The sequence below is a fragment of the Narcine bancroftii genome, chromosome 2 (genome assembly GCF_036971445.1).
Source record: "Narcine bancroftii isolate sNarBan1 chromosome 2, sNarBan1.hap1, whole genome shotgun sequence".
In the NCBI taxonomy this organism is placed as follows: Eukaryota; Metazoa; Chordata; class Chondrichthyes; order Torpediniformes; family Narcinidae; genus Narcine; species Narcine bancroftii.
Genome location: NC_091470.1, coordinates 359,843,927 through 359,867,063, shown reverse-complemented (window position 1 = coordinate 359,867,063; position 23,137 = coordinate 359,843,927). Strand labels below are relative to the sequence as shown.

At 43.0% G+C, this 23,137-nt stretch overlaps 1 protein-coding gene across 3 annotated transcripts in view; it reads left to right on the top strand.

Moving 5' to 3' along the window:
• Positions 1 to 23,137, top strand: part of LOC138755807 (protein spire homolog 1-like) — a 230,648-nt gene that overhangs the window by 207,213 nt on the left and 298 nt on the right. For 2 of the 3 annotated variants that reach the window (XM_069922451.1, XM_069922450.1), the window contains 3 exons: positions 2,939 to 2,966; positions 3,068 to 3,213; positions 8,341 to 9,844. In XM_069922451.1, the coding sequence (XP_069778552.1) occupies positions 2,939 to 2,966; positions 3,068 to 3,213; positions 8,341 to 8,596 (430 nt within the window). In that variant the 3' untranslated portion in view covers positions 8,597 to 9,844. Of the gene's footprint in view, positions 1 to 2,938; positions 2,967 to 3,067; positions 3,214 to 8,340; positions 9,845 to 23,137 lie in introns of those variants that run through there. The other variant, XM_069922452.1, reaches the window with a different exon arrangement.

The window sequence follows — 23,137 nt, the reverse complement described above, 5'->3', positions numbered from 1 at the left end:
CTTTTACATCACTGAGAACTTGGTTTAATAGCCCATTCAGAAAACTGTACCTCGGACAGGACAACACTTAATATTTCATCTGGGCACTCTCCAACCAGAGGGCAATAACATCAATCTCTGCTTTCTATTAGGCCCTTCCCCATCTCCCTCCCTCTTTCCCTTTCCCTCTGTCCCCTTTCCTCAAGCTCCACACCCCCTGCCTATCCATTCAATGCCTTTCCCTCCCCTATCACTTCCCATCTTTTTCCTCCTGCCCTCCCACTCATGTCTGCCTTCTGCCTATGGGCGTGAGGTCCTCTCCCTGCCCTTCCCCCAATCTTTTTATTTAGGCACCTGCCGGCTTTTTGAAACGTTAAATATCTTTTCTATGTAAGGAATGCTGCGTGACCTGCTGAGTTGCTCCTGCACTTCTGAGTATTTACTAAAATCACGTCTGCAGACGTTCTTGTTTAACAGCACTCCCTTCATACTCTCTTAGAACAGTATCCCAGATTTTTGCACTCGTATTGTGGGAGTGGGGCTTACACTGAGAATTTAACCTAGCTGACACGAAGCTGACCCTACCCATTTGAGCAGCAGCTCCCATATTGTTTCTGCTCATTCTTGTTGCCATACTTCCCCATAGCCTTCCCCTTCCCAAGCTCTGTGTTCTCTCCCATCCGTGGGATCCTGTAAGTTCTCTGGCTTCTGTTCCCGTCTCATGCACATCTCTAATTTAAATTGTGAAAACACAAGGCTAGTCAAACAGCACACTTTTTGTAGCAAAGATAACCGATGTTTCAGGCTTCATCAAGGTACAAGCAAAATGTGGGCCAAAAATGAGCACTCGCCAGCCGGATGGCCTTCATATCGACTTCTCCGGTTTCTGCTAACCAACTCTCCGTTCTCCTTCTCTTCCCCATCCCTCTGTCACCTTTCCTTCAGCTCTCCACCCCCTTTCTCTCTCCATCCCCTGTGGGACTGTGCTCCTCCTCCCCCACAATTTTGTTCGAGTGCCTGTCTACATTTTACTCATGAAGGGCTCAAACCCAAAACGTTGGTTATGTATCTTTATCTCTGCTATATAATGTAAGTTGTTTGACCTGCTGAGGTTAAATTTTTAAATTTAGACATACAGCGTGGTAACAGGCCATTTTGGACCACGAGCCCAAATACAATTAACTTGCAACTCCTGTACGCTTTGAAGGGCGGTAGGAAACCAGAGACCCTGGAGGAAACCCACGCAGACACGGGGAGAACATACAAACTCCTTACAGACAGCGCGAGATTCGAACCCTGGCACCGATCACTGGTGCTGTAACAGCGTTGTGCTAACCCCCTACACCAACCATGCCGCCCTGCATTGTGGTTTTCTCCAGTATTGTGTTTGGACTAGTGATGCACCAACAATAATCACAAAAGGTTGGAGCTGTGAAGCTGGAACAACCATCAGCGTCATTGATTGATCAAAGCAAAGAGAAAGGGGGAGCATGCAAGGGGCTATGGATAGGATCGGTCTCTGGAGGTGTGTCCAGCCAGCAACAGCCAACCATGACATAATACCACATTTAGGACCTAGAGAAAGTAGTTTTCATCACTGAATCACAGGATGGTGTGTAAATGCAAAAAAAAAAAAATCCATTTGTCTAGGATCTTCCACTGAATCTTCAGTTAATCGAGCCTTTTTGTCGGGTAGTCAGATTTGTAATGCGCGATACAGGGCAAACAGTTTATGCCCTGCAAACTCCCACAAACAGCACACAATGACCACATAACAGTTTGAGCAAATGATTAAGGAATGAACGTTGGAAGAGCTCTGTTGAAAGAGTTCCGAGGCATCTAGGACAGAGTTAAGATGTCAGTTAAAATGACCCATTCAAAACAAGACATCACTGACAGTACAGCACTCAATCTGTACTGCAATGGGTCTTACCTTTGACATGGGTGAGAGTACCATCCATCGGCCCAGAGTGGGACATCACCATGGAACTTTGCCTGATATTAGCTCAGTGCTGGAGACACACAGAGACACACGAGTACAGGGCGGCACGGTTAGTGTAAAAGTTTGTGCAACGCTATTTCAGCGCCAGTGGCCCAAGTTCGAATTTCACTCTGTAAGGAGTTTGTATGTTCTCCCTGTAACTGTATGAGTTTCCTCTGGGCACTCCAGTTTCCTCCCACCCTTCAAAATATATGGTGGGGGGAAGGGTGCAGTTGTACGATAACTGGATGTATTTAAGCGGCTTGAGCTCGTGGACTGGAAGAGCCTATTATCGTGTTGTACGTCTAAATTTAAAATATTAAAAGAGACTGCAGCTGCAAGACTCTGAAGCTGAGCACAATCTGCTTGAGGAACGACAGGCCAATCTCCCACTGACGCTGCTCGACCAGCTGAGTGTTAAATATTTAAATTTAGACATTCAACATGTCCTTCTGCCCCTCGAGCCTGTGCTGTCCAAATAACTCAAATTGACCTTCAACCCCTCACATTTTTGATGGGTGGGAGGAAACCGGAGCCCCTGGAGGAAACCCACGCAGATATGGGGAGAACGCACAAACTCCTCACAGACAGCGTCACTTTCAAGCTCGGGTCGCTGGCGCTGTAGTTTGTTCAGGTGCCTTACCATTCAGCGTGGGCTTTCCATCACGCTGTAGTAGCGTTGCGTTAACCGCTCTGCTAATCATGCAACCCAACAGGCAGTGTTCAAAAATAATTCAGTAATATTCAGTGGAAGTAGTGTCTGGCCTTGCTCAATGCAATGATCTATCTTTTAGATACATTGGCATTCATTTTGTAATCAACACCCCTTTAACTGTGAGTGGTAGGAATTGTAAAGGTAGCACAGTATTAAAACTCCTCATCGTTGTAGATACTCCTGTTTCCAGTAGCAAGTTTAGTTTAGTCAATAAGCATGATTTTCTTCAACCATTTTTTTAAGACTCGGTTATCTCTCCACAGGCCAGTGTGTTCACAGTGTTGTAAGAAGGTATGTTTCTATTTGTTGAGATTTATATCTGAGTTTATTCATTTTCTGCTTCTGTCAATAACTGGACTTGTAATGGGCTCCCCTTTGTGTTCATGATCTAGATGCGACTGCCCTCCAAACCCTACAGCAATCTCCCCATATTTTCCTTGGGACCGTCGGCCTTGCCAAAAGAGGGCAAAGTGATCAAACCGGAGAGGGCGACAAGCCTCCGACAGCGTCAGGAAGGACAGCACAAGGGTCTCGAGAGGTACCTTCACCAACATCCCACACTCCCCCCACCATTGAGTCGTACTTCAGTTCTCCAATGTGCTGCATAAGTTCTGTGACAAAATACTGCAGAGGCTGGGAACTTGAAATAAAATGGCTGGGAACACTTGTCCTGTCAGGCAACATGAATGGGGACATTGGTGAAAAGGGGGTAGGCAACAGATGAGATTTGGTCCAAGGTTATCTGAACTTTGTCTCTGATTCTGCCTCCATTAAGTTTTTGCAGTATTCTCCATCGCTGCAATTATTAACAGGGAGTGCCATCACTAGGCCTGTGGATGCGGAGTAAAAATTCTCAAATGTGCAGAGCAACACATTAAGTTTAAGTTCAAATTGATTTTCACGTGTACCAAGGTGAAGTGATAAAGTTTATTTTGCGAGCAGTCCAGTTAGATGTCCCATGCATGGCATACCAAGTAAGTTAAGACATAGCTGAAAGAGGCTATTGAGCCCATCGAGAGTGCCCTGCCATTTAATCAGAGATGATCCATTTTCCCACTCCCCAGTTTTCTCCCGTAACTTTTGATGCCCTAGCTAATCAAGAAACTTTCAATCTCTGCTTTAAATGCACCCAATGACCCGATCTCGGCAACAAATTCCATAGATTCACCACCCTCTGCCTGAAGAAATTCCTCCTCATCTCTGTTCTAAGTGGGGTCCTTCAATCCTGAAGTTGTCCAAAACTCTCCCATCATGGGGAACAACCTTTCTATATCTACCCCATCCATGCCTTTCAATGGACGGTTAGCGCAATGCTCTTGCAGTATCGGTGACTGGATCTAGGGTTCAATTCCAATGCTGTCGCAAGGAATTTGTATGTTCTCCCCATGTCTGCGTGGGTTTCCTCTGGGAGTTCCGGTTTCTTCCCATCCTTCAAAAACATACCTGGGTGTAGATCAATTGGGTGGCACAGGCTCGTGTCCAAAAGGCCTTTTATATGCTATATATGTCTGCCTGTCCCGCATCGGACTTGTCAGCTACAAACGAGCCTGCAGCTGACGTGGACATTTACCCCCTCCATAAATCTTCGTCCGCGAAGCCAAGCCAAAGAAAGAAGAAGAATGTGTAAATTTAAATTTAAAAGTTCAAAACGGTCCCCCCCCCCCCCCCCAAACTCCTCATTTTCCTAAATTGCAACAAGATACAGTGCAGTTTCAGAAAGAGCTCAGTTCTTCATGTTTCTGAGATAAAGAAAATGGGACAGTAACAGGCCCTTTTGTTCCATGAGCCCAAGCCGCCCAATTACATCCAATAAACCTACAACCCCAGAATGTTTTGCAGCATGGGAGGAAACCGGAACCCCCCCAGGAAAAACCACGCAGACAAGGGGAGAACATACAAACTCCTCACAAACTGCATGGGATTCAAACTCCGGTCCGGATCACTGGCTCTGTAATGCCATTGCATTAACTGCTACACTAACCATTTGGTGGTTTAAAGGGAGAGTGGGAACCGGCTAGATGGGTTTAAAGGGTGTGTGGGAATTGGCTAGGTGGGTTTAAAAGATGTGTGAGAACCAGCTCGGTAAATTTAAAGGGTGTGGGAACCGGCTAGGTGAGTTTAAAGGGAGTGTGGGAACCAGGTAGGTGAGTTTAAAGGGAGTGTGGGAACCAGCTAAGGTGGGTTTAAAGGGAGTGTGGGAAACGGCTAGGTGGGTTTAAAGGGAGTGTAGGAGTGGACACTGGTGAGTTTAAAGAGTGTGTGGGAACCAGCTAGGTGAGTTTAAAGGGAGTGTGGGAATGGACACTGGTGAGTTTAAAGGGACTGTAGAAACTTAGAGCTATGGTGAATTTCACTTTGGCTCCCAGTAAGTGGGGAGCACGGCTACTGAGTCTACGATGAGTGGGAACGCTGGAAGAAAGCTCAACAAGCTTCACCTGGTGAACCATCAGGATTTCCAAATGACCGGAGAGTGGGTCACTCTCCTCTGGGAGATGAGTCAAAGACTTTCTGATGGATCTGTGTCATCAATATCCACCATTGAGACCACCACAAAGAATTGATCCAGATTAGTCAGATGTGATGTATTCTTGGTAATTCCATGCTCACATTTGATGATGGTTTGCACATTGTTGGAAGGCCTGATATTGAGTGCCTATTCATGATCATTCTTGAACTGTTCAGCTCGTTAGGTCATTTCAATGCGTAGCTAAGAGCTGCCATGCTCAAGGCAAGTAAAAAAAGCCAACAACAAACAGAGAGTGTCATAACAACAGATACTGGATTTATCACCTGATTTGGATCAATTAAAATTCCCCAGTTGGACTCACATTAATCTATTTTTAATGCATTAAGAGCACAGTTACGTAACCAAAATGCTTTTTCGTTCCTTTCAATTCTGCTGTTTCCTCCGTCATCCCAGCAATGAATGTAAAACCTGCAAGTCGCCAGTTCTCCAATTTGTCCTCTTCATGCTCTGAGTTCAGATGTTCAGTTTTCCTTCGTTTCTCCTCAAACTTTTTTTTTTAATTTAGACATGCAGCTCAGTAACAGGCCCTTTCTGCCCATGAGTCCGAGCCATCCATTTGCATCCAATTAACCTACAACCCCCAGTACGTTTTTTGGAAAGGTGGGAGGAAACCGGAGCACCTGGAGGAAATCCACACAGACATGTACAAATAGTGCGGGTTTCGATCCCGGGTCCCAATCGCTGGCGCTGTAACTGCGTTGAGCTAACCACTACACCAACTGTGCTGCCCTGTCACCAGACAATTTTTTTCCGGAACGAAACACGATTTGAAATATGTATATATTTTTCTAAAATTCCTTGTTCTGTTGAAAGCTGTTCCCAGCATAAAACCTGACTGCAAATGCCTTCTCTTTCAAAAAGAAAACAAAGCATTTTAAATCACAATGAGAAACCAACCCTAGAAATAAACTAATTTTAACAAGTAGAAACCAAAACTGCTGGAAACTTGCAGCGTGTAGGGCAGCATCTAGAACAGGGTGGCCAACCCTTTTACTTTTAGTTTGGACATACAGCATGGTAACAGGCCCACAAGTACATACCAGGGGTGTAGGTTAATTGGGTGGCACGGACTCGTTGGCCGAAATGGCCTGTTACCGTGCTGCACGTTTAAATTAAAAGTTAAAAATTAAAAAGTTGGCCACCCCTGATCTACATTACAGCACAGTACAGACCCTCCAGCCCACGATGTTGTGCCGACCTATGGAAACCGACTCCATGACCCCCTTTCCTACCTCATATCTGTGGAAAGAGAAACATTTCAGGGCAGTTCAGGGTGTGAGGAATTTCCAGACCTTTTTGTTCCAGGTGTTTGAAGTTGTACATCTCATCCTTTTTCCATGGCTGTACCTGATATGAACTTTTCAGATCAGAATGTACTCCAGGAAGAAACATTGGTTATTGTGACTGGATAACTACAAGTAGTGATCGAGACTGAAGCAAAGATTGGTTCAAATAATTCAGTTTCCTGAAAGTGGGAATCAGATTTAGATTAACAGTTGAAAATTGACAACTTCTATAATATTTATTCTGTGGATAATATTTAAACTGCCAAAATGTTTGGTCGGGAAGTCAGCCTGAAGAAAACTGAGGTCCTCCATCAGCCAGCTCCCCACCATGACTACCAGCCCCCCCACATCTCCATCGGGCACACAAAACTCAAAACGGTCAACCAGTTTACCTATCTCGGCTGCACCATTTCATCAGATGCAAGGATCGACAATGAGATAGACAACAGACTCGCCAAGGCAAATAGCGCCTTTGGAAGACTACACAAAAGAGTCTGGAAAAACAACCAACTGAAAAACCTCACAAAGATAAGCGTATACAGAGCCGTTGTCATACCCACACTCCTGTTCGGCTCCGAATCATGGGTCCTCTACCGGCACCACCTACGGCTCCTAGAACGCTTCCACCAGCGTTGTCTCCGCTCCATCCTCAACATCCATTGGAGCGCTTTCATCCCTAACGTCGAAGTACTCGAGATGGCAGAGGTCGACAGCATCGAGTCCACGCTGCTGAAGATCCAGCTGCGCTGGATGGGTCACGTCTCCAGAATGGAGGACCATCGCCTTCCCAAGATCGTGTTCTATGGCGAGCTCTCCACTGGCCACCTTGACAGAGGTGCACCAAAGAAAAGGTACAAGGACTGCCTAAAGAAATCTCTTGGTGCCTGCCACATTGACCACCGCCAGTGGGCTGATAACGCCTCAAACCGTGCATCTTGGCGCCTCACAGTTTAGCGGGCAGCAACCTCCTTTGAAGAAGACCGCAGAGCCCACCTCACTGACAAAAGGCAAAGGAGGAAAAACCCAACACCCAACCCCAACCAAGCAATGCAATTTTCCCCTGCAACCGTGTCTGCCTGTCCCGCATCGGATTTGTCAGCCACAAACGAGCCTGTAGCTGACGTGGACATTTACCCCCTCCATAAATCTTCGTCCGCGAAGCCAAGCCAAAGAATATTTAATCTTCCTGATGAAGAGCTCAGACCCAAAATGTTGAGTTCCTCTTACTTCTTATGGTTGCTACATGACCTGCTGAGTTTTGTGACTACACTAGACTCCAGCGGCAGCAGATTTTTATGTTCAACTCCACATGTACAGGGAACATACAGACAAGTCTGTGTCTGCTCTTCTGTTTTGTATGATGTTTAATAATGAAGTATGTCTCTCAGCGTGCCCTTGTATAACCAAGGGAGGAGTTCAAGTTCAGGTTTATTGTCATCTGACTGTACACCTACAACCAGACAAAACTGTTTCTTGAGACCACAGTGCACACACATTAAACAGCACACACATAATCACATATATACATAAAGATTTAATTTAAAATAAATATTTTGGGGTATAGGATATTGTTCAACAATCTCATCACCTATGGGAAGAAGCTATTTCCCAGCCTTGGATTCCTGATTATGATGCTTCCTATTACCTCCTCCTTGATGATAGCTGTAAAGCAGAGTTGTGTCATAGGTATCTGAATAGTGAGGGCATCGAGGGTTATGGGAAGAAGGCAGGGGAGTGGGACTGAGTAGGAGAATGGATCAGCTCATAATGGAATGGCCCACTTCTGCTCTGATGTCTTATGGTCTCGAGATTCAAATCCTTCTCCCTCTAACATGAGGCTGATTCCTTTCAGGATTCCCTCAACGTCCAAGACCACCGATAATCTGGAGTTCCCCAAGGAGCTGATAGAGGACTGGAGCACGATGGAAGTTTGTGTGGACTGTAAGAAATTTATTTCGGAAATCATAAACTCCAGTCGGCGGAGCCTTGTCTTGGCCAACAAACGCGCCAGGTTAAAACGGAAAACTCAGTCCTTTTATATGTCCTCCTCGAGCACGTTGGAGTTTCGACTGGCAACACCAAAAGAGCGGACTATCAAAGAGGTTTAGACTCGTGCCTTTTTATTTTCTCCTCCCTTCCTGAATTTTATTTTTTGAACTGACTTCTCCGAAAGAAAGAACTGGATCCACAAACTGCAGACTGACGATTCTAAAGTTTCCTTTAATGTAGCTTTCACCTAATAACAACGGCCAGGATTCGTTTCTATGGGTCTTTTCAAATACAAAATAATGTAAGTTACCTGTATATAATTGTAATATATTTTATTAATTAGAGGATTTGGGCTGCCTTAGTGGACATCTTATTGCCGCTTACAGCAGTTGAAAATGGACAACTTGTACAGTAAAAGCCCTGTTTTCCAGAATTGAAGTAACTGATGGCCTCAAGCAACTGTCAAAATAATTGCGGAAAATAAATAGGTAAAAAATATGGAAGTTTAAAATTGGCGCACATCGCCATTAGTTCGCCAATCACACAACAGGCAATCTCAAGCAACTGGAAATCCTCCGAGGTGCTGGATACAAGGGGTTTTACTGTATAATATTTAATTTGTGCAGTATTATGTACATGGAATATTACTACAGACATAGATTAATCTGGAATATCTGAGTAATGGATGGTGGGGTTTTTTTTAGTATGGTTGGTGTCGATAGACTAGTGAGGAAGATTGCTTTAGATGTGATGGGCATTTAAGGAAGATTGCTTTAGATGTGATGGGCATTGGGGGCTCACTTTCCTCTGAAGCTAAGAGGTTATTTTGGGTTTTGATGGAATTGCCATATTGTTCACTGATAAAGCTCCAGAAAATTGTCAGCATTGGTCAGACTGATGGTGAACCTTTGCTAAACGCCAGCTTAACACAAGACAAGTTTTGCACTTAGATGAAGTACTTGCTTCATGTTCTCTTTTGAAACTTTACTTGATTTTCTTCCTGACTGTAGCAGTGTGAGCAGTTATCCATTGAACTAATCAGGTCCGCACGATACACGAAATCCATTGCTAACCCAATTATTGCCTTTCTGTCTTGGCTAATAGGTTCCCAGCCTGAGCTTAAAGAGCAGGGTGCCATAACCTCCCTTCCCTCTCACTCTGATACCTCCTTCCACTCCCCCCCACCCCCCCCCCCCATAAATCTGTGCGCCTGGATGTGCTCCAATGTACAGTTTCTAAATTGTATTGTAGAGCTGATGCGAACAAGACCACTGTTCAGTTCATTGTACCCACCAAGATTCCTGTACGTTACTTGTAAATGCAATGTCTTTCAAGTGTTCATTAAAAAAAACCTGACGTCTTTATAATTGCCTCTGGTCTTTCGTCCAGCAGCGGAGGAATGACTTACACTGCAGAGGCCTGTGTATGACTTGGATGGAGGGACTGATTGGATGGGTAGCGAACCTTCAGAATGTCCACTCCTACCCTCAGTAGAATTCAAAGGTTCTCTCTTATAGAAAAACTTGTGAATTCTACTGAGGGTATTGGATTAACACTTTACATTTGCTCATTCTGATCATGGAATAAACTTGAGAATCTCTCATTTTCATCACACTGGAATAAAGTTGCTGTCAGTAACACTACAGCAGAGAAACAGGCTCTTTGGCTCAGCCAGTCCATGCTACTGTTGCTAATACTCCGTCTGGTCCCACTGATCTGCACCCAGACCTCCCACCCATGTACCTGTCCAAATTATGCCTTTGGAGGGGAGGGCCAAGCTGAATCACTCATTAGGGTCATCAAAAGAAAAATGAGTTTTAATTTAATGATACATAACCAGATACTATTAACTTTAGCCACATATATGAAGGATGACATAATACTGGTTACTTATTAGCAGCTTAGTTTATATTTAAATTGTTGGAAAATAGTAAGTGAATTATTGTTTCCTCATTTAAAAGTATGGAATTACAACAGGTATTTTTATGTAAGTGGTAGTAAAGGGTTATTTTTTTTCCAGACTAGAGACCTGTAATAAGTGCTGGGCCACAAGGAGCATTGCTGGGATAAGAGTGTTCATCAATTGGATGAGAACGAAGATTGCGTAGTTAATAAGTTTGCAGATGACACTAAAATTGGTGGTACACAGTCAGGAAGGTTACCAAATATTACAATATGATCTTGTTCAACTCAATCAATGGGCTAAGGGGTGGCAGATGGAGTTTAATTCATATACATGGGAGGTGTTTCCTGCATTTTGGTAAGTCAAACCAGCGCAGGACTTGCAAAGTAACAGGTAGGACCTGTGGAGCAGCCATTCTCAACAGGGGGCCACAGCACTGGAAGTTGACGACCTCAAAGGCGAAAGCAGCGCCTTTTCAGAGGACCAGGTAATGGGGGGGGGGGGGCCTGTGACCCCCACAGCCCCACGCGCGACCAGGAATGCTACTTCTGTGGACAGGCACAGCACCTCTGCGCCTGATGCCCCGCAAAGAACTCCATGTGGGCAGGGTGCGGTAAGCGAGGGCACTGGGTGAAGGTCTGCCAGGCTAAAGAGTACCCAAAGAGAGTGACCACATGTGCAAACCCCGAAACATCGCTCGACCTGTGCCCGATGTTTTGCCGCGCCTCAAGATCGGTGCATCCTGGTCTTTTGTCAGATCAAGTTGGAGGGTGGCCATCTTGCCACGCCTATGTTTGACACCATCTTGCCTGCCCATGAGTCAAGAGGAGAGAGTCAGAGGAGTCACGTGATGGAGTAGTGGCCGGTAGGGGAATACCAGCCCTCTCCAGAAAAGAAGGAAAAAAGTAAAGAAAAAGCAAACCACAACAAATAAAAAAATAAAGGTGTGGAGAAAATGGCACCAAAGAAAGAAAAGCCAAAAACAACGGGAAGAAAAGAAGAAGGAAAGATGTCGGAAGAGAAAGGTGAAGGCCTTACCTGTATGAAGAAGCAGGGACCCGCCATGGAGAGAGGAGCCCACTCCCTGAGGTCAGTGGAAACCCCGAGGGGACGCGACCCACCGAGCGCAGGACTACAAGGATGGCTCACGGAGCCAAACAGAGGTGTGCAACCGTGCATCTGCGTGGAACTCCACAGCTTGAACAGCTAAGTAAGACCCGATAGCATGGCTCCCAGCGAAAAGATACAGAAAATAACGGGAACGAGAAGGAGGAGAATGAAAAAAGGAAATCAGAGACTCAACAGATGGCCAGCCCAGAGGAAGAGGATCAACATCACGACACCATTAATAAAAAAAATACCCAGCAAACTGAGATAAACAGCCCAACAAGAAAGTCAGAAGAGACACAGATACAAGGAAGAGAGGTAGAGGATACAGGTTCGGGAGTGGACTCAGGGGAAGAGGAGGGAGAACATCAAGCTCAGCACAGAGAAATAGAAGATAAAGGGAATGGACTGTACATAGATAGGAAATTTTTTGAAGAATGTATGGAGGCAGTAAAAGAATGGCAGACACGAGAATTTAATGAAATAAAAAGAAGAATAAAAGGTACAGAAGAAAAAGTGAGTAGATTAGAGATGGTCATGACAGAAATAGGGAAAAGAGTAGACAAGGTGGAAGAACGAGGAACAGCCGTAGAAATGGAAGTGGACGACTTAAAATGGAAATTGGAAGAATCCGATAAAAAAGTTAAAGAAACACAGGAGCTGTTAGCTCAGAAGATGGATATAATGGAAAACTATAATAGGAGAAACAATATCAAGATAGTGGGGCTTAAGGAAGATGAAGAAGGCAAAGATATGAAAGAATTTATAAAAGAATGGATCCCCAGGGTCCTAGGAATGCCAGAATTACAGAAAGGAATGGAAATAGAAAGGGCACACAGAACATTAGCCCCTAAACCACAACCACAACAAAAACCAAGATCCATTCTAGTAAAATTCCTGAGATATATGATAAGAGAAAATATATTGGAGAAGGCAATGAAAAAAATAAGAGAACACAAAAAGGTCAAAAAAAAATTTTCTACCCAGACATAAGTTTTGAGCTCCTGAAGAAGAGAAAGGAGTTTAACGCAGCAAAATCGATCCTATGGAAAAAAGGCTATAAATTTATGTTAAGATATCCAGCGGTGCTTAAAATAGTTATCCCGAGGCAGCAAAGTAGACTGTTCTCGGATCCGGAGAAAGCACGAGAATTTGCAGAACCCTGCAAGCAAGACAGAGAGATGAAGAGATGTAACAAGAACAAGAATGATGACAAATTACATATAAAGAAGAAGAATAAAGTATAAGTAAGAACTAAGAAGGGAAAGAAAGGAAGTAAGGGGGGAATTAAGAGAGTGAGCTTTATTATGTGGGAAGATAACATAACATAACATAACAATTACAGCACGGAAACAGGCCATTAGGCCCTTCTAGTCCGCACCGAACCAAACACCCCTTTCTAGTCCCGCCTCCCTGCACAATGCCCATAACCCTCCATCTTCTTCTCATCCATATACCTGTCCAACCTTTTCTTAAATAATACAATTGACTCCGCCGCCACTATTTCTCCCGGAAGATCATTCCACACAGCTACCACTCTCTGAGTAAAGAAGGTCCCCCTCATGTTACCTCTAAACCTCTGCCCCTTAATTCTTAACTCATGTCCTCTTGTTTTAAACTTTCCTCCTCTTAACGGAAATAGTCTATCCACATCCATTCTGTCTATCCCTTTCATAATCTTAAATACTTCTATCAAATCCCCTCTCAACCTTCTACGCTCCAAAGAATAAAGACCCAATCTGTCCAATCTCTCCCCATACTCCAGATGCTTAACCCCAGGCAACATTCTGGTAAACCTTCTCTGCACTCTCTCCACTCTGTTTATATCCTTCCTATAATTAGGCGACCAGAACTGCACACAGAACTCCAAATTAGGCCGCACCAACAATCTTATACAATCTCAACATCACCTCCCAACTCCTATATTCCATGCAATGATTGATAAAGGCCAGCATACTAAAAGCCTTCTTCACCACCTATTCACGTGAGTTTCTACCTTCAGGGAACGATGTACCGTTACTCCTAAATCTTTCTGCTCTTCTGTATTCCTCAATGCTCTCCCATTTACCACGTATGTCCTATTCTGATTCTTCTTACCAAAATGAAGCACCTCACACTTATCAGCATTAAATTCCATCTGCCATTTTTCAGCCCACTTTTCTAAGCAGCCCAAATCCCTCTGCAATCCTTGAAAACCTTCTTCATTATCCACTATTCCACCTATCTTAGTATCGTCTGCATATTTACTAATCCAATTCACCACCCCATCATCTAGATCATTAATGTATATAACGAACAACAATGGGCCCAATACAGATCCTTGAGGCACACCACTGGTCACCGGCCTCCAACCTGACAGACAATTATCCACTACCACTCTCTGGCCTCTCCCTTTCAGCCAATGTTCAATCCATTTGACTATCTTAAAATTTATACCTAAAGACTGCACCTTCCTAACTAACCTTCTATGTGGTACCTTATCGAAGGCCTTACTGAAGTCCATATAGACAACATCCACTGCGCTACCCTCATCCACATTCCTAGTCACCTCTTCAAAAAATTCAATCAGATTGGTCAAACATGACCTTCCTCCCACAAATCCATGTTGAGTGCTCCTGATCAGACCCTGTCTATCCAGATGTTTATAAGTACTATCTCTAAGAATTTTCTCCATTAATTTACCTACCACAGACGTCAAACTTACAGGCCGATAGTTGCCAGGCTTCCTCCTTGAACCCTTTTTAAATAACGGAACCACATGCGCAATGCGCCAATCCTCCGGCACTATTCCCATATAAAAGTATTTTCTGGAGGGGGCTGGGTGGGAGAGAATAACAGTCACTGCGAAATCAGTTGACGTTTGCGAGCGGGTTCGCAATCCAAATGGAGAGGGGAGATGTGGTTGCCCGACAAGGGACATGGGGCAACTCTGAGAGGTGGGGGGAGACTTTTGGGGTTAAGGGAATTTTAGATGTGGGAATAGTGGAAATATTTTATGGTTTGGAAGTGTTGTCTTACAGTGTGTTCAAAAAAAACCAGAAATGGATAAGGAGGAAAGGTGGTGATGAGGAAGCGGAAAGGAAAGATAAACAAAGTATGAAATGGCCATGTTGAACTATATGACTTTAAATATTAACGGAATACATAACCAAATCAAAAGGAAGAAGCTGTTAAATTTACTGAAGAAAGAAAAAATTGATATAGCATTTGTGCAAGAAACACATCTAAATGAGGTGGAACACAAGAAATTAAAGAGAGACTGGGTAGGGCACATAACGGCAGCATCATATAATTCAAATGCCAGAGGAGTAGCTATATTAATCAATAAAAATGTACCAATCAAATTAGAGGAGGAATTAATAGACCCAGCAGGGAGGTATGTAATGATAAAGTGTCAGATATATTGAGAATTTTGGAATTTGCTCAATGTATATTCACCTAATGAAGAAGATCAAAAATTTATGCAAGATATCTTTTTGAAGATTGCAGATACGCAGGGGAATATACTGATAGGAAGGGACTTTAACCTTAATTTGGACTCAAAGATGGATAAAACTGGAAAAAAAGACTAGCAGAAAGAACAAAGTAACCAAATTTATGGTTAAATCGATGTAGTAAATGCAACTTTTGGATATATGGAGGAGACAACACCCAAAGGAGAAGGAATACTCATATTATTTGGGTAGAATAAAACATACTCAAGGATTGGCTTGTTCCTGTTGTCAGCCCACATCCAAGGCAGAGTTAGGAAAACAGAATATAAAGCTAGATTGTTATCGGATCACTCACCCCTGTTATTGGCAATAGAGCTGGAGGACATCCCATCAAGAAAGTATAGATGGAGATTAAACTCCATGCTACTTAAAAGACAGGATTTTAAGAATTAATTGAGTGACAAATTAAAATGTACTTTGAAATAAATACGGAATCAGTGAATGATAAGTTTATACTATGGGACGCAATAAAGCATTCATCAGAGGGCAGATAATAAGTTATGTAACTAAGATGAAGAAGGACTACAATCGGGAAATAGAACAGTTGGAAAGGGAAATAGCAAGTACAGAAAAAGAATTAGCAATAAAGGAAGATACAACAAAATGAAGAGAATTGGCGGACAAAAAAATAAAATAAAACAAACAATACAAACATATAAGGTGGAGAAGAACATAATGAAGACAAAACAGAAGTATTATGAGCTAGGAGAAAAAATGCACAAAATATTAGCTTGGCAGCTTAAGACAGAACAAACTAAAAGAACGGTATTGGCATCAAGGAAAAAGGACAAACAAATTACATATAACCCAATTCTACGAGCAACTATATCGAACTGAGAACGAAGGGAAAGAAGACAAAATAGATGAATTTCTAGCTAAAATTGAACTACCGAAATTGCAAGAAGAGGAGCAAAATAAATTAATGAAACCATTTTGAAAAGAGGAAATACAGGATATATTTAAAAATATACCGAACAATAAAATGTCGGGAGAGGATGGACTCCCAATAGAATTCTATAAAACATTTAAAGACTTATTAATTCTTCCTCTCCTGGAAGTAATGAACCAGACTGAAGAAACACAAAACATGCCATATTCATGCAAAACAGCAATAATTACAGTAATACCAAAGGCGGGGAAAGATCCACTAACACCAGCATCGTATAGACCAATATCTCGACTTAACACAGATTATAAGATAATAGCTAAACTATTAGCAAACTGATTTGCCGACTGTGTACCAAAAATAGTAAAACTAGATCAAACTGGATTTATTAAGAAAAGACGAACAATGGACAATATCTGTAAGTTCATTAACTTAATCCATGCAGTAAAAGGAAACAAGACGCCAACAGTGGCGGTTGCTTTAGACGCAGAGAAAGCCTTTGACAGAGTAGAATGGAATTATTTATTCAAAGTACTACAGAGGTTCAACCTACCAGAGAAATATATTCATTGGATTAAAGCATTATATAAGGGACCATTGGCGAAGGTGACAGTAAATGGATATATATCAAACCAACTTAAATCAAGCAGATCAACTAGGCAGGGATGTCCATTATCTCCCTCACTGTTTGCGTTAGCTATAGAACCACTGGCAGAACTGATAAGAACAGAAAATAAATAAGAGGGATAAAAATAAAAGAGAAGGAATATAAAATCAGTCTATTTGCAGATGATGTCATAGTATACTTAACAGAACCAGAAATATCAATAAAAGAATTACATGAGAAATTGAAGGAATATGGAGAAGTATCGGGGTACAAGATCAATGCAAATAAAAGTGAAGCAATACCAATGAATAATGTGGATTTCACAAAGTTTAAGAAAGAATCACCATTTAGATGGCAAACACGAGCAATTCGATACCTAGGTATACAACTAGATAATAATCTAGGCCATCTATACAAACTAAATTATCAGCCATTAATGAAGAAATTACAAGACGACTTAGAGCATTGGAAAGAATTACCACTAACACTGATAGGAAGGGTAAACTGCATTAAAATGAATGTCTTCCCAAGGATACAATAACTATTTCAATCGTTACCAATCACTTAACAGAAATTCTTCAATGAGCTAAAGAAAATAATAAGGAAATTCTTATGGAAAGGGGGGGAAACCGAGGATAGTGCTAGATAAATTAACAGAATGGTACAAACAAGGGGGCTTACAGCTACCAAACTTTAAAAATTATTATAGAGCAGCACAATTAAGATATCTATCAGATTTTTATCAAACAAGGGAAAAACCAGATTGGTACCAGAAGGTACCTGAACATATACTATATAAGTGGGATGAAAAGTTGGTGCAACATAGGAATTCACCAGTACTGCATCATCTGCTCAACATTTGGAAGAAGATTCATGTAGAAAGGAATAAAACAAATTATCAACTACCAAAATTAATATTGATACAAAATCAACTAATCCTTTTCACAATAGATAACCTTTCCTTTAGAGAATGGGAGAGAAAAGGGATCAAAAGAATAGAAAATTATTTTTCGGGAAATAAATTATTATCTTTTGAACAAATGAAGGATAAATATGCTATAACTCACGGTAAAATGTTTGCATACCACCAACTGAAAACCTACTTGAAGGATAAATTGGGAAGCAATCTGAGGTTACCAGAAGGAAGCAGTTTTGAATATGTGATTACAGACACAATGATAATTAAAAGATTTATAACAAACATGTACATCAAACTGCAAGAAAAAGAGAACGAGGAAACAAGCTGTAAACCTAAACAAAAATGGGAACAAGATCTAAACATAAAGATAAAGAATGAAACATGGGACAAGCTATGCTCCGGAACTATGAGAAATACAATAAACACGAGGTTACGCATGATACAATATAATTGGTTACACAGGCTATACACCACGCCCTAAAAGTTAAATAATTGGGACCCAACAGTATCAGACAGATGTTTTTGCTGTAAGAAGGAAACGGGAACAACAGTACATGCAATTTGGGCGTGTGAGGAAGTGGAAAAGTTTTGGGAAGATCTAAATCAGGTATTAAATAAAATCACAAAAAGCAATATACCAAAAAATCCAGAGACCTTTCTTCTAAGTAATATAAGAATTAAAGAACTTGGACTCGATTTGGATGGAGCACAAAAAAGATTTATTATGATAGCCTTAGCTGTAGCAAAAAAATGTATTATGTCAACCTGGAAATTAGAAGATAGCCTGAGAATACAGCAATGGTACATAGAAATGAATAAATGTATTCCTTTGGAAAAAAAAACATATAATTTAAGAAATAACATCACAGTATTCGAACAAATTTGGGAACCATCCATGGAACACAACAGGGAAGTCCTACCATGGACCTCCACCCCCTAAAATGACAGAAGGAGAAGAAGACGAAATGAACTGACCCAGTATGTAAAAGTAGATGACATAAATTTCTTGTTTATTTTCATTGTGTGATGACATTGTTTAATGGGTTTAATGTATCATGTAGGTTGAAATTTGAGTGAGTGGGGAGGGGTGTGAGGGAGGTAGGGAAGGGAGGGGGTAAAATGGGAGAAAATGACACTGTCTATATTCAAGAGGGAAATGTCTGTGTGTATTTTGGTCAGTATGGTTCAGTATAAAAAAAAATGTAAAAAAGAGGAGAGAGACGACATCAGCATGGGGAGCGATGGGTTTTCTGGAGCACTGGCATCGGTCGTCCTGGATCAGGCAATACCTCACCAATTGAATAACTCGACGATGGAGGTGAGGGTAAATGGACATCTGATTGATTGCTTAGTAGACACTGGCTCCATGGAGAGCTTTATAAACTCTGCGACGGCTCTGCCATACAACTTAAGAGTGTACCCGATGGACTATCAGATATTCCTAGCTTCACACTCGTACTCTGTGATGATCCAGGGGTATGGTAGAGTACATCTAACTGTAAAAGGGGGGAATTTTGTAAGTTTCGATTGTATATACTGAAGGATTTGGGTGGTCTTGTGTTATTGGGCCTGACTTGCTGTGTCACCTTAAAAGCGTGACCATGGAGTACTCTGGTCAATTCCCTCTAATCACAGGGTGGAACAGAAGGTTCCAAAGGTTGGTCGCCACATCCAGTCACTCCATCCTAAATATTGATCTTCCCCACTTTTTTCAAACCTGACTCCCGAATGCAAACCAATACCTACAAAGAGCAGCCGATACAATGCGGGGGATTGGGAATTTATTAGAGCTGAGGCACAGCAGCTGCTCAAAGAAAATTTCATTCAGCCCAGCAACACCCCATGGAGATCCCAGGTGGTAGTCGAGAAATGGGAAGAAAAGTCCAGGCTAGTGACTGACTACAGCCAAACAATTAATCGTTTCACACTCCTGGACGCGTACTCCCTCGAATTTTGGATATGGTAAATGAAATTGTGCAGTACCAGGTCTATTCGACCATCAACCTGAAAGCTGCATACCATCAGTTACGGATCTGTTCCAAGGACCGCCCCTACACAGCATTTGAGGCAGACGGATGGCTCTATCAGTTCTGGAGGGTCCCTTCTGGTATCATCAAAGGGGTCTCAACTTCCAGAGACAGATGGACAAAATGGTCAATGAGTACAGGTTGAAGGCCTTATCTTGATAACACCACCATTGGTGGACACTCTCTGGAAGACCATGACGCCAACCTCCAGAGGTTTCTCCACACAGCCAAGGCCCTGAACCTCATGTACAACTCCAGTAAGTTCATGCTCCAGATGAAATGTCTGCTGATACTGGGCTATGTGGTGGAGAATGGCGTCATTGGCCCTGACCCTGATCGAATGTGCCCCCATTAGACCTCCTCATCCCAAGTGCCTGGGCTTCTTCTACTACACCCAGTGGGTCCATCACTATGCAGATAAGGTCTGCCCCCTCTTAAGGTCCACCTTTTTCCCGTTGTCGGCCGAAGCCCGGGCGGCTTTCGAATATGTTCGGAGCTACATCGCCAAGGCCACCATGCATGCGGTGGATGAGAACGCACCCTTCCAGGTGGAAAGCGATGCCTCTGACGTAGCTGTGGCTGCTTCCCTTAATCAGGTGGGCAGGCCGGTTGCCAATTTCTCCTGCACCCTACAAGGCCATGAGCTTTGGAACCCATCTGTGGAGAAAGAGGCTCAAGCCATTGTAGAGCCTATCAGACATTGGAGTCATTACCTGGCTGGCAGAAAATTTACACTCCACACCAACCAGCAATCGGTGGCATTTATGTTTAATAATGCAAAAAGGAGCAAAATAATGAACGATAAAATTGCTAGGTGGAGGATCGAACTCTCCACCTATAATTACGACATAACATACAGACCAGGCACACTCAATTATCCTCCAGATATCCTGACAAGAGGAAGCTGTGCCTCTGCACGCACTGGCCAGTTGCAGTCACTGCACGATGAGCTTTGCCAACCAAGCATCACCCACATGGCTTATTTTGTCAAGGCACACAACCTGTTCTACTCCGTTAAGGACATCAGGGAGATGACCGTGTCCTGCCAGGCCTACCACCCCAACAAAATGCACCTGATAAAGGCATCCCACCCCTTTGAACAACTCAGTGGCGATTTCAAGTGTCCCCTCCTTCCACCAATGGAAACATGTACCTTCTCAATGTTATTGACAAGTACTCACGTTTTCTGTTCGCCATCCCTTACCCAGACATGACCATCACCATGGTCATCAGGACCTTGCACTCAATTTTCACCCTGTTCAGGTATTCCAGCTATATCCATACGCCAGTACCTGCTCTTAAGGGGCTTTTCCTCAAGCTGGACGTAGAGCTACAAACGCAAGGGGAACGGACAAGTTGAAAAATAGAATGCGACTGTTTGGAAGGCCGCGAAATTGGTTCTCCAGTCCAAAAGCCTTCCAGACTCATGCTGGCAAGAAGTCCTACCCATGGTGCTCCACTCCATAAGGTCACTCCTTTGCACGGTGACCAATGCATCTCCTCTCGAACTTATATTTTCAGTGCAGAGGAAATCCTCTACTCTCCCAGTTTGACTAATGGCACCAGGGCCAGTCCTGCTAAAAAGGAACAAGACAGACTCCCTGATTGAGAGGTGCACCTGCTGCACCCCAAGCCAACATATGCCTATGTGGCGTATCCTGATGGCAGAGAGGACACCGTCTCAATCAGATACCTGGCACCTGGCAGAACTGAGGGTCTGATGTCTCAAGTGAGCCAGGAACTACCGAGTACCCGACTCAGGGTCCCTGAGGACACTGCTCGGGAAGTGAACCAATCCACCCCATGACCTGAGCCAAAGCGCTCGAGACCCACTGACAATGTACCACAGGGGGTCCAGGAAGTTCAGGAAGTCCAAAGTTCTCCAGTACTGCGGCACTTGACCAGAATTACTAGACCCCCTGATAGACCTAACTTGTAAATATTTGTAAAGTATTAGTTTTTTGAATGAATGGCCTCTGTTTTTCACCCACTAGCTTAATTCTGAAGGAAGGGGTGGCTGGCTCCTCCCCTGGCTCCACCCTCACCTACCCCCAGTATAAACCCTGGTTTTCCTGCCTTACCTCAGATTCACCTAAGGACTATTGTATTTACCGGCCATTGATTGTAAACTATTAAAAGCGTGCTTGTATTCCTCACTTGTCTGTGAATGCATTCAGTCATGTTACAAGTGCAGTGGGCCAAACACTGGCAAATGGGATGAACTTGAATGGGTAACTGTGTAAGTTTGATAAAGGGCTCAGGCCAAAAACGTCAGTGAGATATCTGCCTCCTATGGACGCTGCAAGATCGGCTGAGTTTCTCCGGCATTTCTGTGTTTTTACGACAATCACAGCATCTTCAGACTTTCATGTTTAACAGCATGAACGTGTTGGGCGATATAGGCCTGTTTCCATACTGTTTCACTCTATGACCAATAAAAAGGTTCCCCCTTTAGGGTGAGCATGAATTTATTCTCTTGATACTTGAGACCCATCAGGATTCTCTGTCTCACAGGGACAAAGAAGAAAAAGCCTGTTGTGTGCTTTAAACCGGTTCGACAACGAGTCTGAACGCAGCTGTTTGAACAACAGTGGGTTTTTTTACACTTGTAGGGGAGTTGAATTAGGGGTGATACCTACCACCCCTTGATATTCCTGGCAGGCATGGTTCTTATCTAGCTAAACTAGGGACACTAGGCACAGCTCCAAACCTTTCATCTGTGCACACATTACCAATGATCCTCCACCATTGCCCAAGGTTCCCAACCTGGAGTGGAGCTCCCAGAAGAGAGTGATGGTTCACGTGGTGGGCATTATCGTTCCATTAGCTGGAGAGTCTGGCCCAGGTATCGATGAGGCAATTAAAGGGGCTTGACCTTGATTCCAGGCGGAGACACTACACACTCCTCCCTAATTCATACTACAAAGCCATCATTGACGATATAGCTGAGACAAATGATAGTCAAGGGTTTGGAGGAACAGACTGGTTAAATCCATGGTGGAGCCGATTGGAGATGATGTTATACTGATCTACCTACATCTTTCAGTTTTTAAGAAACAAAATAAGTGCCCAATTTTTATTTTGAGATTGTATTTCTAAAAGTTTGAAAGAAAATACAAGGAATACTTTAGCTCCTCATCTCTAACTGGCCTTTCATGCTTTACACTTGGGTAGTTGCTATAAAACCACAAATACATCACCTTCTTGGTTATCAAGGTCTTAAAAAAAACCTAACCTTTGGAATTTTTCTTTGCCATTCACTCCCCTCCCCCACCCAAGCTTGGTCTCTTGCCAATTTAACAGGTAGGTTTTCCAAACCTCATCCACTGACTTTACATATTGGTTGACATAGGGGTGAAGGTGGGGTGGCGGAATCTTATCTACTTGCCTGTTGCTTGAATTTAACTAGTTCAAAAGCAGACCCCAGCAGATGAACAGAAAAAGTCCAGGAGTTCTGGTTGGCTGCAACAGTCAGATGCTCCTACTTACTTTACATTTCTTCCACCTATTTGGTTCTTGATTTTGTTTCATACAAAACACCGTTCCTTCCCTTTATCTATACTCGCATTAAAATGGCTACAAGAAGTAGTAAATCAGGTGCCAACTAATCTGACTATGGAGGCTATTTCTGAGCTACTGGATCAGCACAGAATGTTGATAGTCAATTACTTTAAAGTTATCTTAAGTTAGATTGATGCTAACTTTGACCAAGTCCAG